Source organism: Pogona vitticeps, chromosome 2 (genome assembly GCF_051106095.1).
Source record: "Pogona vitticeps strain Pit_001003342236 chromosome 2, PviZW2.1, whole genome shotgun sequence".
Classification (NCBI taxonomy): domain Eukaryota; kingdom Metazoa; phylum Chordata; class Lepidosauria; order Squamata; family Agamidae; genus Pogona; species Pogona vitticeps.
This window is the reverse complement of record NC_135784.1, coordinates 274,723,050-274,742,791: the sequence shown is the minus strand read 5'-3', so window position 1 is coordinate 274,742,791 and position 19,742 is coordinate 274,723,050. Positions and strand designations below refer to the sequence as shown.

The 19,742-nt window shown below is 39.5% G+C and overlaps 1 protein-coding gene across 2 annotated transcripts in view; it reads left to right on the top strand.

Moving 5' to 3' along the window:
• MSH3 (mutS homolog 3) overlaps positions 1–19,742 on the top strand; it is a 103,783-nt gene that overhangs the window by 54,330 nt on the left and 29,711 nt on the right. The window contains exons 11-13 of one of the 2 annotated variants that reach the window (XM_072992608.2): positions 4,357–4,438; positions 4,763–4,872; positions 19,370–19,502. In XM_072992608.2, coding sequence (XP_072848709.2) covers positions 4,357–4,438; positions 4,763–4,872; positions 19,370–19,502 — 325 coding nt within the window. Of the gene's footprint in view, positions 1–4,353; positions 4,439–4,762; positions 4,873–19,369; positions 19,503–19,742 lie in introns of both variants that reach the window. The other variant, XM_072992607.2, reaches the window with a different exon arrangement.

Genomic DNA, 19,742 nt, shown 5'->3' with positions numbered 1-19,742 from the left:
TACCACATGACCGAATTGCGAAAATCCGTCGGGCAGTACACCTTTTCCATCTCTCAGTACCATCACCGCTCTCAATGTTCAGCACTTGCTGGGCCTTATGGCTTCCACAGCGTTGGTGGTTCCCTACGCCAGGCTCAAACTCCATTCACTACAATCCTGGTTCCTGTCACAATTTGATCCTGCAACGGACACCCAGCTAAAAAAGGTTCTGGTACCGCCACAGGTGGCAAATCAACTCGTGTGGTGGACCTGCCCCCACAAGTTGTTGGTTGGTAGACAGTTCCGGCCGCTTCCCCTGTCAATCCAGGTGACGACAGATGCCAGCCTCTCCAGTTGGGGAGCCCACTGCCAGGAACTTCAGATACATGGACTATGCTCAAAGGGCGAAAGAATGCTCCACATAAACCAATTGGAAATGCTGGCCATCATAAAAGCCTTTCAGGCTTTCCTCCCCAGAATTGCGGGGAAATCAGTACAGCTCATGACTGACAATACCACGGTCATGTACTACATAAACAGACAAGGAGGAACTTGATCACTTCCTCTTCTTTGCCTCACCATAAAGTTTTGGGAGTGGTGTCGTACCCACCCGTATTGCCCCTCAGGCAATACATATTTCATCGGCGGAGAACTGCTTGGCAGACCACCTAAGCAGGCTACCCACCAGAACGCACGAGTGTTCCCTCAACAACACTGTTTTCCAGAACATCTGCCGCAGATGGTGTCAGCCGACAATAGACCTCTTTGCTTCCCATATCAATGCCAAGTGCCCCAGGTATTGTTCAAGACAATAACCAGGATCATCCAATACTGAATGGACACGATTCTCATCGCCCCATGGTGGCCGCGACAACCGTGGTTTGCCCACCTGAGAGATATAACACAAGAACTGTTCCACTTACCTCCAATACCGTCTCTCCTCTCCCAGAGCAACGGGGCAATTCTCCATCCTGATGTCCGATCCCTACATCTGATGGCATGGAGGATAACCCCAAATTCCATGCAGTCTTAAACCAGGCTAGGAAGCCATCCACTTCTCGCCTGTATCGTAATAAATGGAAATCTTTCCTCAGATTCACTGAATCTAAAGGACTTACCCCAGTCCCATCATCTCTCTCAACCCTACTTACCTTTATCATGTATCTCTTTAATCTTGGACTGGCACATTCCACCATTAAGGTCTACATTGCAGCAATAGTGGCTCACCAACCTCCCGGATCTAGCTCCGCTACACTTTTTTCCCACCCCACGTTCAAGAGATTCCTAAAGGGCTTAAAGAATGTTTGCCCTCCATCACAGAAAATTGTGCCTCAGTGGTCGCTGCAGCTCGTTCTTGAGGCACTTACAAAGCCACCATCTGAACCACTGGCTACTGGTAATGAAAGGTTACTCTCTCTGAACCATGGTTATAGGTAGGTAACCTAATATTGTTTGGCATTTATTTAAATAGCTGCTTAAGGTACATTATCTGTTTCAGTTTATATTTAATATATGATAATTTGATATTTTTTGAAAGATTGTCAGTACCTTGAGTAATTAGTTCATAAGCCAAAATAAAAACAGACCATATACTGAAAACTGTGTTGGTTGCTGGCCAATAGACCTTCTTTTTACAGGTGAAGTTTTCAAACAAAGGCATTTCCCAAATCCTATCCAACCAGGTATCCTCCTGGATTCCTTTAGCTGAGTTTCAGTTGTGTGCCAGTCCTTGGCATGTTGAGATTACCAAAAGTCCAGTCAGATTTTGGTATCTTAAGAACTTAGTTTTCCCTAATGAACATAGTAACAACGCCATGCAATAATGGATAACCTGGCCCATCACATCTGATAGAAAAAGCAGAATTTTGGAGGGAGTCCAACTACATGTAAGTTAAAGATTTCATATCGTGTCTTCTGTAAGACTGGTTAAATCTGATTCTTAATATATGATAATTAAACCAGTTATCATCTGTAGATCAGCTTCCTAGCACTTCCTCATTTTCACAGATGTGGATTTGAATGTGGGCAGACCCCAAAGTTTATCCCATTTAGAACTCAAGGGAACAAATGTAGGTCATTTTCCCAGGCAATTTTGGAGCCCTCTCCTTTTCCATATGTCTCACTCAACATCCCTTTAGAGATTTTACATACTAGCCTCCTTGCATCATTCCTCTAAGACCATTAGAGATCTGAGAATCTCCTCTTTATGCATAATCAGTTTGGCAGATGTGATTATCCGTTAGGTTTCAAGACAAGTCAATTTTCATTTTGTCCAGATCTTATAATCTATCACTTTTTGCAAACTTTTGATCAGTAAAAAGTTCTCACATGAAAAAGGTCTCACTCTTCCTCTGCCTACCCCTCATACTTGTTGAATTTGTCTGGACAAGAAATATTAGTATGGTTGAGAAAACGAGAAGAGATTAAGGTAAAGGGGCAAAATACTTTGCCCAAGGAAGCCAGGCTTTGCAAGTTTCAGCTAGGCAGGCGGTTTATTGATTGATCTAGATCAGTGGCGACGAACCTTTTTGGGCCCGAGTGCAAAAAAAAAGTTGCGTTTTTTTTTGGGGAGAGCAAAAAAACAACCCGGCGGGCGGTATGCCGCGGTGATGGTGACGGTGGAATCAGAAGTGGTGGTGGTGGAACCGGAAGTGGTGGTAGAAGGTTGAATCCCGGACATGGAGGTGTGTGTGCGAGCTGTGGCACATGTGTCATAGGTTCGCCATCACTGATCTAGATTCTAAGAGATCTACAGTTCACATGGAGGAAGGGAAGAGCATCTCACATTCTCTTTTTAAAATATCTCAGTGCTGGTCCAGTGAACTAAGCCATCATCCATAATAAATTGAACAAGTTGTTTAGTTTAAAAGGACTGAAATTAAACTTCAGATGAGGGGTCTCCAGATCCCCCACTGGAAGTAGCATGTAAAAGGTAAAGGTTCCCCTTGACAAATTGTCCAGTCGTGTCTGACTCTAGAGGACAGTGCTCATCCCTGTTTCCAAGCCGTAGAGCCAACATTTTGGCCATAGACAGTTTCCGTGGTCACGTTGCCAGCGTGACTAAACACAGAACGCTGTTATCTTCCCACTGAGGTGGTACTATTTATCTACTTGCATATTTACATGCTTTCGAACTGCTAGTTTGGCAGGAGCTGGGACAAGCGATGGGAGCTCACTCTGTCACGTGGATTCGAACTGCTGATCTTATGACCTTGCAGCCCAGAGGCTTTGCGGTTTAAGCCACAGTGCCACCATGTCTCTAGCATGTAGCTGTTATTAAATGTTAATTTCCCTTCGCTCCACACATAGCCCTCCCCCAACATTTTCCTAGACATCCTGCTTCTGTTTTGTTTTGTCTGCCAGTCTTGATTTCTGACTTGTTTTTCAATTCTTCGATCTGATTCACTATTGGTCCTGACTTCGCTCTTTGATCCTTCATACCAGAGCTTCTGGTAGCTGGCTCACTTTATATTGCTTCCCATGGTTCAATGTGACTGATTTCAGATTACAGTGGTGCCCCGCTTGACGACGAGAATGCATTCCAGCAAAATCGCTGTTAAGCGAAATTGTCGTCAAGCGAAAAAACCCCTCATTGAAATGCATTGAAAACCGGTCAATGCATTCCAATTGGGGAAATATCTCATCGTCCAGCGAAGATTGCCCATAGAGAACTGTCGATCAGCTGTTAAAAATCGCTGTAATGCGAAGCTTCCGTCCAGAAAGCAGCCATTTTGAGAAGGGAGGGAAGCCATTTTGCGGAGGGAAGCCATTTTGAGGAACTAGAAAGCAGCCATTTTGAGAAGGGAGGGAAGCCATTTTGCGGAGCCAGAAAAAACATTGTTTTGCGAGCAAACGGTTTGCGAAGCAGGCTCCTAATCAACGTAAAGTGGATTTCCCCCATTGGAACCATCATTTTGCGATCGCAATAGCAATCGCAAAAAAGTCATCGTTGAGCAATTTTGACGTCATGCAAGGTAAGCATCTAGCGGGGCACCACTGTACTTCATTATGAACAGTTCTATATGAAGCGTGTCAAATCAGTACTATAGGTTCTCTGATTAATTACTTAAATGTTTTGGAAAGTTATTTTAATGTAAAGAAGTGAGTAAGCATGAAATTTGCCATTGAAAAAATAACAGTGGAAGAAGTAACTTCTGTAACCATGTGCTTCAAGAAGGGTTAACATTGCTAGTTGCTTCCTTTTGTATCATTGAAATGATTCACATGCTTTCTGAAGGTTATTTTTCCCTTGTAAGTTTAAGGTGAATTTCCAAGCAGCATACAATGATAATAATAATTAATTTTCAAGCATAAATGTAATTACTTTATGAATAAATGTGTATCCTTAGTGTGCAATATATTTTTTTATTTTAGTAGTTTTAAGAAGTTGTCAAATAATGCTGAATATATGACACTTAATGGAACGACACTGAAGAATCTTGAAATCTTACAGAATCAAGTAAGAAAGTATACTTCATTCATTTGTTTGCCAGAGGAGCATATTTTGACCTATCATATTCCCAAAGAATATATTTTTTAAATCTAGAACTCCTAACCATTATATAAATTTTATTCATGTTTTGCATTCACTTAAGTACAGTTGAACTCTGTCAATCTTACAAGATCATAGCAAGTTATATAGAGAGCATGGTGTAGTCATATGCAAAGAAGTCTGAGTGACCAAGAGGAGTAAGAGGGAGGCAAGAGGAATTTGGATATAGTTAGAGGATTCATATTCTATTTTGGGTTTCATTAATGAAAACACATGCTGTCATAACTGCAGACTGATATGAAAACAAAAGGCAGCCTATTCTGGGTCTTGGATCGTACGAGAACTTCATTTGGGCGACGAAGACTAAAGAAATGGGTGGCACAACCCCTCTTGAAATCCAGGTATTTGTTACCATATTTTATTATTTGGTAGCTGACCTTGATATTGTTTTTTCAAGTAAAAGTATTTTATTGCTTGTTTGACAATCTGTGTAATTTTCCATTCCCCTGCCCCCCCCCCCCCGTAAGCTGGGTTGTGTTATTTGAGTGACCTGCAGGAATTTCATAGATTGTGTTAATGATGCAGTCCAATGAATGTTCAATCCAGAAGTTCAGTTGTTTCCTTTGGGGATTGTAAATGGAATGTCGTTCCTAGCGCAAGTGCTTGTCCACCTTCAGTTTTCAGTAGTAAGGTAATTAAAAGAAGATCAGGCCCAATTTCTGCACTTGATGGTAGAATTCAATATAAATGGGAAGATGTATCTTCTGTTACTGAACTAATGAGGAGTTAGAGAACCAAATTTTGCCAGATGAAAATTGCAGTTGATTGGTGCCTCATCACTTAATTTGGGAATCTGGAACTTTTATGTAAATTACTAGCCAGTCAGCAGTTTTTTATAGTATTATGTGAATGAAAATTGAAAAAAGCTGATTTTGGTTGGGGTGTCTCTTGCAGTGCAGTTTCCTTTATTTGATTTTTTTTCCCAATCAGTGTACATTCAGCAGCTTCCTCTTCTGTCTTATTGTGATGAATGACTATAGTTGCTACTGAATATTCCGTAACTGTAAATCAAAATCATTTATAATGATAGCAGCTTTTCATTATACAACAGTTCTACTAGATGACTTGTACGGCTGAAGTTTGTTTTAGACACAGTAGTAATTTTTCTGAGGATTTGAGTCAGCATAAATACTTTGGGAATTAAGACTTCTGAGGAAAATGTGGCAGAAAGATTCTTTTTCTTCAGAGAGAAACCACTGTCCTTGAGATGAGTGGTCCACTTGCTGATCCTGAATTGATTAGGGCTTGCCCAGACTGATGAGTAATGTGCCAGTTTTGATGCTTTCAAATTATTTGGCCCACAGCAGGAATCATGATGCAAATAAATGCAGAATAGAACTGGGTTGGCTATTGTGCTAAGCATGATCTAGAAAATGACTCTTCTACTACAGTGTAATTAAGAATGCAACTGAAATCTCATTTCTTACCGTAGGCACTTAAACATTTCTCACAAAGCTGTAACAAAAATAATTCTTGCTGTTTTCTCAACTGAAGAAATCTAAGATACTAGTAGTAATTCAGCATAGGGAAGAAAACTTCATATAGTCTGTGCAGTCTAAGGAAGGCTACGTGTGAGTCAATATAGGGAAACAAGAGTTGCATATTGATCACAGTGTTGTGAGGTGTAATATTGTTGGACATAGAATCATAGTACTATAAAGCTAGGAGATTCTCCGAGTGTCCGTGAGTCCTATCCCCAGATGAAGTAGGAAATCCACAGTTAAGCATCCCTAACAGATGGCTATTGTAGCATCTGCGTAGAAGCTTTCGGTGAAGGAGAGTCCACCACCTTCATTGTATAAACTGAAAAGGAGAGGTGATGCTTCCCCAAACAGGAACAGTAGTGTGTCTCTTCCTTTTTTTGAGAGATGTGTTAAGTACAACTTGAAAACACTCTCTATAGGGTTGCCCTTGAATCCAGAACAGAAACTTCAGGATGTCCAAAACAGAGTGGCCAGACTAATTACATGTGCGAGGAGATATGAACACACTTCCCCAGTCTTGGCATGCCTTCTTCGGCTCCCTGTTAGTTTCCATGCTCAGTTTAAGTTTCTAGTCACAACCTAGAAACCCCTTAATGGTTTAGGACCTTGATACTTAGCAGAATGTCTCTCCTACAAAAGAGCTAGCTATCCCACCTGCTTCCCCCTTCCCTCTGGAATAAGCTTCCTACAGAGTTTTGCCAGGTGCCATCCTTCTCAGTTTTTAGGAAGTGAAGAATAATGTAATTGTTTTAAAGCTATCTTCTACTAATATGAATATTGATATGAGATCCTGAAATGTGTTTTGATTTGTGAATTTCTTTGTTAAGATAGGTTCATTGTTTTAACTAGTGATAGCTTTAATTGAATATTGTATATTTATTGGTGATTTTATTGCATGTTGTGAGCTGCCCAGAGAGTGATAACAGTAGTGAGGGAGTATGTAAGTGAAAATAAGAAACTGTAAATATTAGCACTACAATGGAAAACTTACCATACATTTCCTTAGAGTGGACAGATTATTTAGAATGATAGGCCACATTTGAAAGTGATGTATTCAGTTGGTCTTTTTGAGCAATACAGTACAGTGGTGCCTCGCTTAGCGATTGCCTCGTTTAACGATGTATTCGCTTAGCGATGAGGTTTTTGGAGCGATCTTGCGCTTCATTTAACTGTTTCCTATGGGGAAATTTCGCATAGCGATGTTCGGGACCTTGCTTCGCTTAGCGATGACAGTTTAGGTCCCCCTGTTTCGCTCAGCGATGTCCGTTTTCGCTATTATAAGTGTGTCTTAAAATATTCAAAAACCGTTTTAAATGCTTGGAATTGTTAGTGCACCCTGTAAAACCTTTGCAAACTTAATTTGGCTTTGTTCTGACTCTTCGTTAATTTTTGGTGAATTTTCCCCCCCATTGGAATGCATTGAACTGTAGGTTTGACAGCTGTCAAAAATTAACGAAGAGTCAGAACAAAGCCAAATTAAGTTTGCAAAGGTTTTACAGGGTGCACTAACAATTCCAAGCATTTAAAACAGTTTTTGCACATTTTAAGACACTATAAAAATAGCAAAAACGGACCTGTCAAAACCATTGGAATGCATTGAAACCTATTCAATGTATTCCAGTGGGGGAACCGTGTTTTGCTTAGTGATGTTTCCTATGGCGATTTTTGCTTAAGGACGGTAATCCGTTCCCATTGGAACGGATTACCCGGTTTTCAATGCATTCCTATGGGAAATGGTGTTTCGCTTAGCGATGTTTTCCCATAGCGATGTTTTTTTGGGAATCAATTAACATTGTTAAGTGAGGCACCACTGTATGTTGATTATGAAGCAGTAACACTTCAGTGTATGAAAAGTCTGAGGTGCAATAGTGCAAGAAAGAAAGAATGAGTCTGATTCATGTGTTATTGCCTTTATGAGTCTTCATGGAGTGCTTAAATGCATCAACAAGCATCTGTCAAACATAAAGCTTGTTGAAGACAACATTTCATTAGATGTACAGTGGTGTCTTGACTTACGGACTGCCTGGTAAAGTAAGCTGCTATTTTCTGCTTTTTAAAAACTGTTCTGGGTGGGTTTTGCAGCGTGGTTTTGGGCTGGGGGGGTTATATTTCTGTGCTGTGATGGGTCTTGGGGGTTTGTTTGTTGGCATTTTTTCCCCATTTCCGATGGGTCTTGCAGGGTTTGCTTGCTTTTTGCTATGCTTTTTTGCATTTCCAATGAGTCTTGCACGCTTTGCTTGCTTTCTGCTTTGCATTTTTTGCATTTCTGACGGGTCTTGCATGCTTCGCTTGCTTTTTGCTTTGCTTTTTTTGCATTTCCGATGCGTCTTGCACATTTTGCTTGCTTTCTGCTTTGCTTCTTTGCATTTCCAATGGGTCTTGCATGCTTCGCTTGCTTTTTGCTTTGCTCTTTTTGCATTTCTGATGGGTCTTGCGTGCTTTACTTGCTTCCCCCCCTCCTTCAGCCGGAACGGATTAATCGTGTTTCCGATGACTCCTGCACTGATTTTTTTGGTGATTTTTTTGCTCCATCTGGAAAGGATTAATTGCATTTCAATGGGAAATGGTGCTTCAGTTTACAACCATTTTGAGTTACAACCGGAGTTCCGGAACCAATTAAGTTCATAAGTCGAAGCACCACTGTATGTCATAAAATGCGGTACGGTTTGCGAAAGCCTATGCCAAGTAAAACCTGTTAGTCTTTAATGTGCCACAAGAATTGTTGTTTTGGTGCAATGGATGAAAAAAGCTATAGCCCTGAAGATTTAGAAACTACAATAAAAGGGTTCTTTCCTGAGGTTTACCTTTTTGATACTTTTGGAATCATGAGGAAAAACAGAACAGAACACTGATAGTAAAGGGTTCTAGTGAAATAACTGACATTATGGAAGATCTTGCTCTGTTCAACCAGAGAAAGAGATCTGAGCAACAGAACTTTTGTTGGTTTACAAAAGAAGAAAACTAGCAGATGTGTTGAATCATATTGTTTGTTTAAAATATTTTGTTTCACATTTCTCTCTGTCAGAATCTACAGAGTAATCTCAGATTAGGTAAAAACAATGATTTAAATTTTTTTGAATACGATGCTTTTTTTTAAAAAAAAGATATTTTTTGTGTGTTTTTTAAAAAGGCCTGTGTGATTATACCTTTAATTTAAATGTATTACAGCCCAAAGATCTGATTATTGAATATAGATTATGAATTCTAGTTTTGGTAATAAGATCCAGTATGGGGTTTCAGAGGCTTCTGTATTGATTATTCTGGTTTATATTTCTGTCTCCCCTAGTACTCAGTCTACAGATAGCATTAGGGGGAAAAATCCAGTTTTCAAACTGGGTTTGTGTCCTTGGAGATTCATGCTTGTTAACAGAAATCATGGACAAATTGCCAACTTCCACAGTGTTTAGACTTCACTGTCTGCTTTTCATTGGTAAGGCTACTTGCCTAGACAACTTCATTATGACGAATGTTACAAAATGTTTTTATCTCAGTGGCTCCCAACCTTGGGTCCCCAGGTGTTCTTGATTTACAACTTCCAGAAATCCTGGCCAGCACAGCTAGTGGGTGAAGGCTTCTGGAAGTTTTAATCCATTGGGAACCATTGTTTTATCTGTTTTGTTTTGAAAGAAACACCTATTGTACAGCAACTTAGTTTCTCTTGAAAGCTACCGTTAACTCAAGTGGAAGCAAATGAAGGATTGCTGTATTGCTAAGATTTAGGACCTAAGTGTTTTGAAAGTGATAGCAATGAGAGCTTAAACCAGCGCTTTAAGAATAAGAACAGGGGAAAGTGGCAGAAAGTGCCCAGTTCAGTGATGGCGAACCTATGGCCCGCGTGCCACAGCTGGCACACAGAGCCCTCTCCGTGGGCACAGGAGCCATAAGTCGCTATAGAGAAGTACTTACCCGTCCTCTGATCCTGGATTTTGGCACTCCCCTATGCTGGTGGAGTGGTCCAGCAGAGGGTGCAATGGTGACCATTACCAATCGAAACCAATAGGGGATTGGAGAACCGGTAAGTATTTCTTTGTTGGTAACGCCTATAGGAAAAAAAACCCCAAGCATATAATCCTTGCAGTGTAGGAGCAGTCGTTTTTTCTGAACTAAACCCTCAGCATTCGGGTTTTAATTGCAATATTGGCACTTTGAACTAAATAAGTTGATTTTGTGTTGCAATTTGGGCACTCGGGCTCAGTTATAGCCATCACTGTATGGCTATATCTTTTTAATGTGTGAAATTGTATAGATTTCAAAGAAGTCACTGTACCAAATAATTAGATGGTCAGTTTAATTTATAAGTGTTATTTCTTGATAGATGAGAATAGGAGTATTTACTCAATTATTTCACTTGTTTTTTTTTTAATGGTGGTTTTTGCTGAAATTGCTCTTGTACATAGTAACAAAAGACTTGATTGCCATTTAACAGATCTGGAGAAAGAGCTGTGTACCACTTTTAACCATTCTAGATGCATTCTTGAATATTTTTACTGTTCTTATTCAGCTGAATAGAAAAGGATTGCACTATTTTACTGCAAAATGCAAAAGAGAGTATTTTAAAAAGGGTATCAAATAATGGTGGATCGCACTGTTTCAAGCCTCTTAATTTATTAATTTTTATTTATTAATATTTATAGTCCACCTTTCTCATCAAGAGGACCCAAGATGGCTTACAATATTTAAAATAAACAATATAAAATCTGGAAGGAGGAGTGATGAACAGCTGAATTCCTAGACAGCCACTCACTGAGAAAAAGCTTGCATGAAGCAAAAAATCTTTGCCTGCCTGTGGAAGATCAAAGATAGGGCAGCCTGACCTCCTGTGGAAGGGAGTTCCACAGATTCTCAGATATTTTGTTTGGAAAACTAAAGAAGAAAAGGGCAGTTTCCCTGTTATTCATATTCCTTAAGGCTTAGAGGGTTTTCTTGTATGTTTAACTTTCTCTTAAGTTTTTTGAGTGGCTGTCTTATGTTTTGATTCCATTGATGTTCAAAGTCAGAGATTCATGTTGTAGTCTCCTGATGTACATTTTCCTTTTTTTTCTTTTTTTCTTTTGTTGTTGTTAACAAAAAGGCACTCCCATTATTTTTAAGAAGTAAACGAAAGGTTTATTCCTTCCCTAATCATCCCTACAGATCTTTTGCATCTTCGTTGTTGTTATGTGCTGTCAAGTCGGAACCGACTTAGCAGTCGTAACAGGGTTTTCAAGTAAGTGAGATATTTAAGGAGTAGTTTTACCAGTTCTACTCCCCCAGTGAGTTTCCATGGCTGAGTGGGGGATTTGAACCCTGGTCTCCAGAGTCGTAGTCCTTCACTCTATCCACTACTACACCATGCTGGGTATTCCATTTAGAGTGAGAGCGAGGAATTGGACTGAAACCTGAAGGTCATACTCTTATAAAAACTCTTCTAAGCTTCATGGAAGCACTTGTGACACAGTCTGTTTTTGTTTTACTTTTTTTGCATACATTTTGTAGGATAATTTGCCTACAATCATCCATATAGTTCATATCCATCATTCAGTCTACTGAACCAAAATTATTTAGTAAGAATCAATTTGCAAATTCAGGTTTTAACATCACACTGATTTCTTTAAACACGTATCTAACCAGTCATGTAGAAAGTTGGGGTGGAGTTCTAGTTTATTTCTGCTATGCGTAGAACATTGACTTCTCTCATCAGTATATGCTCCTTTTGCTCTGCAAATATGCCTTATTTTTCCCTCTTCATTGATACGTTTACCACCATTATGTCTAGTTGGCTTTAAGGGAATTGCTTTGCACTTCAACTGTAAATATACAACCACTTTTATATCAGCCATCCTTTTGTTAATAATCTTAAGGTTATTCTCGTCCTGAAAACAGGTGCGCAGTTTGGGGGTGCTCCTGGATTCATTTCTGAGCCTGGATGTCCAGGTTTTGGAGGTGGCCAGAAGTCAATTTTCACAGTTAAAAATAGTGTGCCAGCTGCACCCATTTCCTGGAGATGTCTCCAGATGCCACGGTGACACATGCGTAGTTACATCTTGGCTGGATTACTATAATCTATTCTATTCTGCATGGGGAAGCCTTCGGAAATTTTAGGGAAACTCAAGCAGCTCCAAAATGCTTCAGCCAGATTGTTAACTGGGGCTACTTACAGGGATCACATAGCCCCTCTGTAACAGCAGCTTCACTGGTTGCCAATCCATTTCCAGGCATAATTCAAACTACTGTTTCTTAGCCTGTAAAGCCCTAAGTGGCTTGAGTCCAACCCATCTCAAGGATAGTGTCTCCCCTTATGAGCCTGCTCAGGTAATAACAGGGGAGGCCTTTCTCGTGGTCCCACCACCCTCACAGGTGCGCTTGGTGGGGACATGGGAGAAGGCCTTCTCTGTCATTGCTTTCAGACTCTGAAATCCCCGATGCACGAATGGCCCCATCTTTGCTGCCCTTGTGCAAGAAGGTGAAGACCTATGTCTTCAGGCAAACTTTCTCTGAGTGACTGGCTGCCTGAGTGGGTTTTTTAAATGGGATGGTTTGTATTTTTATTGTTTTTAAATCTGTTTTACCTAACATTTTTACTTTTGTGTAACTTGCTTTTAGCTTTTAAATACTGTCTTTTAAAATTATGTACACTGCCTTGGGTCCTTTCACACTTATATTCATTTGTATAATTAGTTACTGTCACATTAGAGCTGTATAAAGACATTGCTAAATCTAACAATTGTAGTTTGTATAAATTGTGGACATTGTACTGTACAATATAAATTATTCAAGTGTTAGAATAGACACACAAGCAGATTGAGAACAATGTGATCTGGATTGTTACTTTTTCATACATACTCCACTGTATTAACTCCAGAAAAGCAGCTGGACCCGACTTAATTCCTGGTCGGGTGGTAAAAGACTGTGCTGATCAGCTAGCCGGGATATGGACTGTAATTTTTAATCGATCCCTGACACTATGCGCAGTTCCCGTCTGTCTCAAGGCTTCCGTCATCGTTCCACTGCCTAAAAAGTTGCCTACAAACAGTCCGAATGACTACAGGCCGGTGGCACTAACTTCAATCTTAATGAAGTGCTTTGAGCAGTTAGTTCGGAAATATATTATCTCCTGCCTTCCTGATCCCTTTGATGGGCTTCAGTTTGCTTATAAAGAAAATAGATCAACCGAGGATGCAATCAATACTGTGCTTTATATGGCTTTATCCCACTTGGAAACACAAGGGAATTATGTAAGAATGCTGTTCGCGGACTTTAGCTCTGCTTTTAACACCATTATACCCCACAGATTAATAGATAAACTTAAAGATCTTGATTTTCCAGATTCTATCTGTCTGTGGATTTTGGATTTTTTAACAAATCGTCCACAAAGGGTTAAACTGAATGACTACATCTCTACTGACAAGATACTCAGCACTGGCACTCCACAAGGCTGTGTCCTTAGTCCACTACTGTTCTCCATTTATTCATCGGATTGCACCAATAACCATCCCAGTAATAGGATTATCAAATTTGCAGACGATACTACACTAGTAGGACTTATCTCTGGGGATGATGAGTTTGCGTATCGGGACGAGGTATTACAGCTATCCCGCTGGTGCAAAAAAACCAATCTTTTATTTAACATCCAAAAAACCAAGGAATTCATAGTGGACTATAGGAAAAAAAGAGCAGACATTCAGCCACTGTATATAGATGGAGTTTGTGTGGAACAGGTGGTTGAATGTAAGTTTCTTGGGACTATCATAACAAATGACCTGACTTGGAGTGCAAACACCGCTGCGTTAATCAGGAAGGCACAACAACGGTTGTATTTTCTAAGGATTCTTAGAAAGCAACAATTGACTGAGAGTTTGTTAATCACCTTCTATCGGAGTTCGATTGAGAGCATATTATCCTACTGTCTCTGTGTATGGTTCACGAGCTGCACAGTGGCAGAGAAAAAGGCAATTCAAAGGGTGATTAAGACGGCCCAAAACATCATTGGCTGTTCACTCCCCTCTTTGGAAGAATTGTATAAGAACAGATGTAAGAGGAAGATATCTAACATACTGAAAGACTCCTCTCATCCGGGATATCAGCTCTTTAAACTATTACCATCAGGAAGGAGATTCAGGGTATTGAAAGCAAGGACAAGCAGATTCAAGAACAGTTTTTACCCAAGTGCAGTATTGAGTTTAAATGCGGGGCCATAGGTTTTTGGTGGATTTTAATTGCTGAGAGAAAACGGGGTATCTATATTTGGATGGTGAAAGTTGTGTATATTTTAACTTTTTTTTGTAGTGTTGTCCAGTTTTACCTTGGGGAAGAGCACCTCATTTCGTTGCACCCACTTGTGAGCGCAATGACAAATAAATTTCTTATGTCTTATGTCTTATTTGCAATAGATTGTAAGAGAGGGAGAAATGCTTAAGACTTCATACTGATGCGCTTATCCCATATGTAAACTGAAGACAATGTGTCATAGAGTCTTATAGTTTATTATTTTTGGAATAGCATTTTGAAAATGTATTTGTGCAACTGAAATGGAAAAAATAGGTCATTTGATATTGAATGATGTTCTCCCGACACTCCCCCCCCCTTTTGTTAATACTGAGGATTACAGCAGGCAAAGTATATGAATGCTTCTTTTCTGTTAGATTACTGGAACTACTGTAGCATAGCCATATGCAAAAATGATTAAAGTGCAGATTAACCTTTCAAGAGTGGAGTATTGCGTCTGTTCTCTGTGTCACTGTATGTATACACTTGCTGGTTCAGGTCGACATTATGCAGCACATAGATCAAAATACATTTTTCCACCCCAATATATTGTGTAACTAATTAAAGTGTGACCTAAATCCAGCATAATGCTAGCAGAGTGAAAATTGCCATGTGCATTTGTGCTGGATTAGACACTTGTGAAACCCAGCTATACAACAAAACTACACTGGATACTATGTTTGTACTAACTGTTACATGTGTAGTTGTTAGTGGATCATATGCCAGTATGGCGATATAATTGGATAGAAGCATATTTTTAGAGGTCGCTTCTGGCTGAAATCTTGTTTGTCTAAAGTTACACCATGTAAGGCAGATGATGCCAGTATTTCACGAAGGGAGGATTTAATTTAAAATAATTAAAAGTTATCTATCACCTCTTTTGGGGTTCTGAGGCTCCCTATGGCTGCCCCTTGCCCTGGAGAAGATTGGGAGAGCCTTTAACAGCCAAGAATTACCACCATATTGGGGTTGGTGGGATTGGAACAACTGGCAGTAATCCAATGGCAAATTTTGGCTATTAAAATCTCCCCTCCCCTCCACCCATTTTATAAAGAAAGTATTTTGGTGTTTAGGGTTAAATTCCTAACTTTGTCTTTTTGCAATGTAAAATGGGAATAATACACATTGCTTTATATTATAACTGCAATAGCAAATGCACTCCTCTAGTGAGTATGTCATGAAACAGATTAAAACTTTGTGATCAGGAAAAAAGAAAGAATATGTACATACCTGCTGTAATTGTGAATAGCTGCTGCTTCTTTTTAGAAGTACCATTTCTGAATGTGAGGCTGTTTTTGGTTTTTCAGTGATGGCACCACATGACAGAAGGTCCGAAACAGTTTTTATACTTTTATTTGGTACAGCACTGATGAGAACTGCACTAGTGAGAACAATCAAAAGAGTTTGAACAAGCAAATATCCATAGGAATCTAGAATGAAAATACTTACTGTATGTGCTTCACGGGGAAAGCACAGTGGATTCCCCTCTGTTGGTTATTTTCTTTTCATACAAACATAAGCATAACATTCTAGTGATGGTGAGAATAACTCTTGTGCAATTTTTTTGCTTCATTTCACAATAGGTAGAGTTTTTGAACTCAACAGTCACATATAACTCAACATGTCCAACAGTTTAGCTCTCCTGAAAAATAAGGGGGTGAGGCAAACAGGAAGTGCTCTCAAGATGTCATTGCACACAGGTACGGGAAGGAATAAGTACTATTAGATAAGACTCTGTTGTCTGAATAAAAAGAGACCCAATTTAAATGAAGGGGATAAGTGTCTGAACCACACTAAAACTGAAAAGAATTGGGTCTTCCCTTCAGCACTGTGACAGGACCTTGGCATACAGTGGGGTCTTGACTTGAGAACTTAATCCGTATTGGAAGGCGGTTCTCAAGTCAAAAAGTCTGTAAGTCAAGTCTCCATTGACCTACAGTGCATTGAAAACCGATTAATCCCGTAACAGGCCGTTTTTGTTCCATTTTGGTTTTTTTTCTGGTCTGTAAGTCAAATCTGAGTCTGCAAGTCAAACATAAATTTTGCGGCCAGAGAAGTCTGTAACTCAAAAAGTCTGTAAGTCAAGCCGTCTGTAAGTCAAGGGTCCACTGTAATAACAAAAGGATTTTGGCTCAAAGTAGGAGAAAGTTAACAAACACTGTAACAACTTACTGTACATGAATAATGAATTGGTATACTACATTGCTTCTCTATTCTCAGTGGAAGGGGCAATTTCTACCAATTCCTCCTACCACCTGCCATCCACTATCATTTCCAAGGGTTCTCCAAACTCTAAGAATAGGTTTACTGAATTATAGGACAGGAGGAGAAAGTCTTCAGTTGCCAAAAATCTCTCGCTGTTGCCAACATTATATGGCGGCAGAGATTTTCAGTAATTAAATATTTCCCCCTTCAGTCCCATAGCTTCCATGTGCCAAAATGGACTGCTCATAAATTGGACAAGCATTGGGGTGGAAGAAGAAGGTCTTTAGTAAGAGAAAAATACCTGAAAGTGATATCATCCTTCTAAAGTGTAATTTACACAATAAGATTTTGGCCATTGATTTTAGCAATAACAACAAAAGGGTATTGAATTGTCTAAAAGAAATGTTTTGTGGTTGAAAAGACACTGTTCTGTTGACATGTTTGGAGTTCTGATTTATCTTACTGTTTACGAAAGTCTGTTCTGTAGATCTACAGACCTTTGTGGGGGGGGGGAATAAATGCACGAGTCATTCCATATAGATAAGAATATATTTTTAAAAAGGGAATTAAATGGCATGTTTCTCAGGTTAGAAAGCTAGAAACATCCAAGGATATGAATCTAGTCTTGTTGCATTTAATATTATTATTATTGTTTTAGCTAAACAAATCATTCTAAACCATTTGTAGGGCATTTGTATATTGTGAAATAATATTGCAGCCAGACACTTAAATAATATAGACTTTTTGGTTATTTTTATTTTAACACTATAATTGCCTTTCACTTATTACAATATGACTGTCTAGTGCAGTACCTAGAAATCGCAAAACATTTTCAGATACAATAAGTAGCTCTGTTTCTCCCCCCCCCCCCCCCCGGAAGCAAACAAATAATATAATCTATCATTTTTTCAGAAATGTTAGCAATCATCTTCTCTTTTTAGAAATGTTAGTAATCTTCTTGCCTAGACTACAGAAATCATTCTAAGAGCTTAGAGGGACTGTTTCTGATATAATCTATAGGCTAGATATTTGAAAGAATTTCTAGGCTGTGATGATTGGTATTTCTGAGTATAAAAGTTTAATCCAAAATCAAATTTGAACAGCAATTATGGAAGTTTGCCCAATGTTCTTTGTATTCATAGTCATTTTCCTTATCACTCATGCTTTGTATTTTTATCCCGGGCTGGGATAAATATGAGGATGAATATTTTGCTTTGGACAGAGTCCGTTCATATATACATGTAGTTCACTGCCAGTTTGATTTGTTGCCTAAGGTGTTTATTTCATCTTCCAGTTTTCTTGGCTGTCAGAAATATACATAAGAACTGTATGTTTTTACACACCAATATATAGTACTATGAACTTTTTTCCTGAAAAGGGCCCTCATGTGTTTATCTACATTCTGTTATATTTATCATTTATTATAGGTTTTAGGGAAGTTTGATAGCGCAGTAGTATTGTTGAGGAACAGAGGATGGGTAAAAGCATAACAGATAAGTCCTGTGAAGAAGTAGCATATCAGTGATCATCTATAGAAGGAACATGGGATTAGGAAAAATACTGAGGCCAGTATCTTGTTGAGAGCAGGTAGTGCACATCTACCCACAGATCTCTGTTTTACCACTTACAAAAAACAGTTCTCCCTGTTGTTTGCACAGATGGATATTTCATGGCAGGTAGGATTGATAGGAAACAGCAAGCCGCACTTAGGGACATGGGGACTGAAGGAGAAAGAATTCATAGTAATCTTTAAAATGCATGTACCACTGGCTGAGAACCACGTAGATTTGGGGCTGCAAGGGACCAGGTGTTAATTTGATGGTAGTAACCAGATATTTAAACATGGAACTGCTCCCATGATATTGAACACGAGATTTTCATGACAAAGGTTTGTATGAATATGGTTCATATTCCTCTGTCCTGTCCCTAAGCCTTTTAATTGTAAATGGGGTCATTTAAATACACCAGCCAGAATAAATTTCCCAGTTTGGGAACCACTGGACTAGATGTGTGAGCTATAGCAAATGCCTCCTTTTGGCAAGTTGTGCCACCTGTACTGATGTGACTTTCTTGCAGTATATGAGCTGACCATATATATGAGTCATAGAGATCAGGAAGAATAACTTGCTTAGTTGTTATGGTGGTTCTTTGATTGGTCATCTGTGAACTACAACCTATCTGCCTCTCTTTGTTCCATCATACTTCATGTTACTTTGCTGGTGAGAGATTGGAACTGAGTGGGAACCCTTACAGCCTGCAGGGAAATGTGTGGGGAGAGGATCCTGCCTAAAAATTATTAAGCTTTGAAGATTCTTACTGTCTACAGTGGTGCCCCGCAAAACGATGATAATGCGTTCCATTGAAATCGCTGTTTAGCAAAATCGTCTTGCAAAAAGCATTTCCCCATTGGAATGCATTGAAACCCATTTAATGCATTCCAATGGGGAAAATAGTCGTCATCGTGCGAAGAATGCCCATAGGGAAGCCATTTTAAATTGCTGTCTTCCGAAGCATTGGTGCTGAAAACACCCTAGGGAAGCCATTTTGCGGAGCCGCCGATCAGCTGTTAGAATCATCCTCTTGCTAAGCATCGGTCCCCCCAAAAAAAGCATCTTCCGAAGCGCGGACCAAAACGTCGTATAGCAAAATTCCCCCATAGGCAACACTGTTTTGTGAAGCGCAGTGGCGGTAACAAAACCTTGTCATCATGTGGATTTGTCAATTTGCGGGGTCATCGTCTTGCGAGGTACCACTGTATATGCAAGTGTGAGACCTGAATGTGTGAGTTCTCAAATAACCATTCAAGGAACCAAAGTTATAGGGAAGCAACTTATTGTTTTGTCATGCTGTTGAGAACAGTGGAATTTTTTAAATCTTTAAATTGGTTTCTTTTGCTCTCTTACAGTGAGATCAATGCTAGACTTGATGCAGTGTCTGAGGTGCTCCTGTCAGAATCAAGTGTACTTGGTCAAATCAAGTCTCTCCTGTATAAGATGCCAGATGTTGAGAGAGGAATTTGCAGTATTTATCATAAAAAGGTGATTACAACTATATTTTGTATTCATATGGTGGCTTTTACAGCACTAATGCTTTATAGAGATTCAGTTTAAGATTAAGGTTTACTTGTTGAAAGGTGAGCAGTGATTGAAGGGATCTCTTGAAAAAAAATATTAGTGTGACTAAGGCAGAAAGCTGGCTTCTGTGAGTCTCTGTTGAGCAAGATGCCTCATCACCCTATAAGAGAGTAGGCCAAGTGTGAAATGTGTATCTGGAACAGC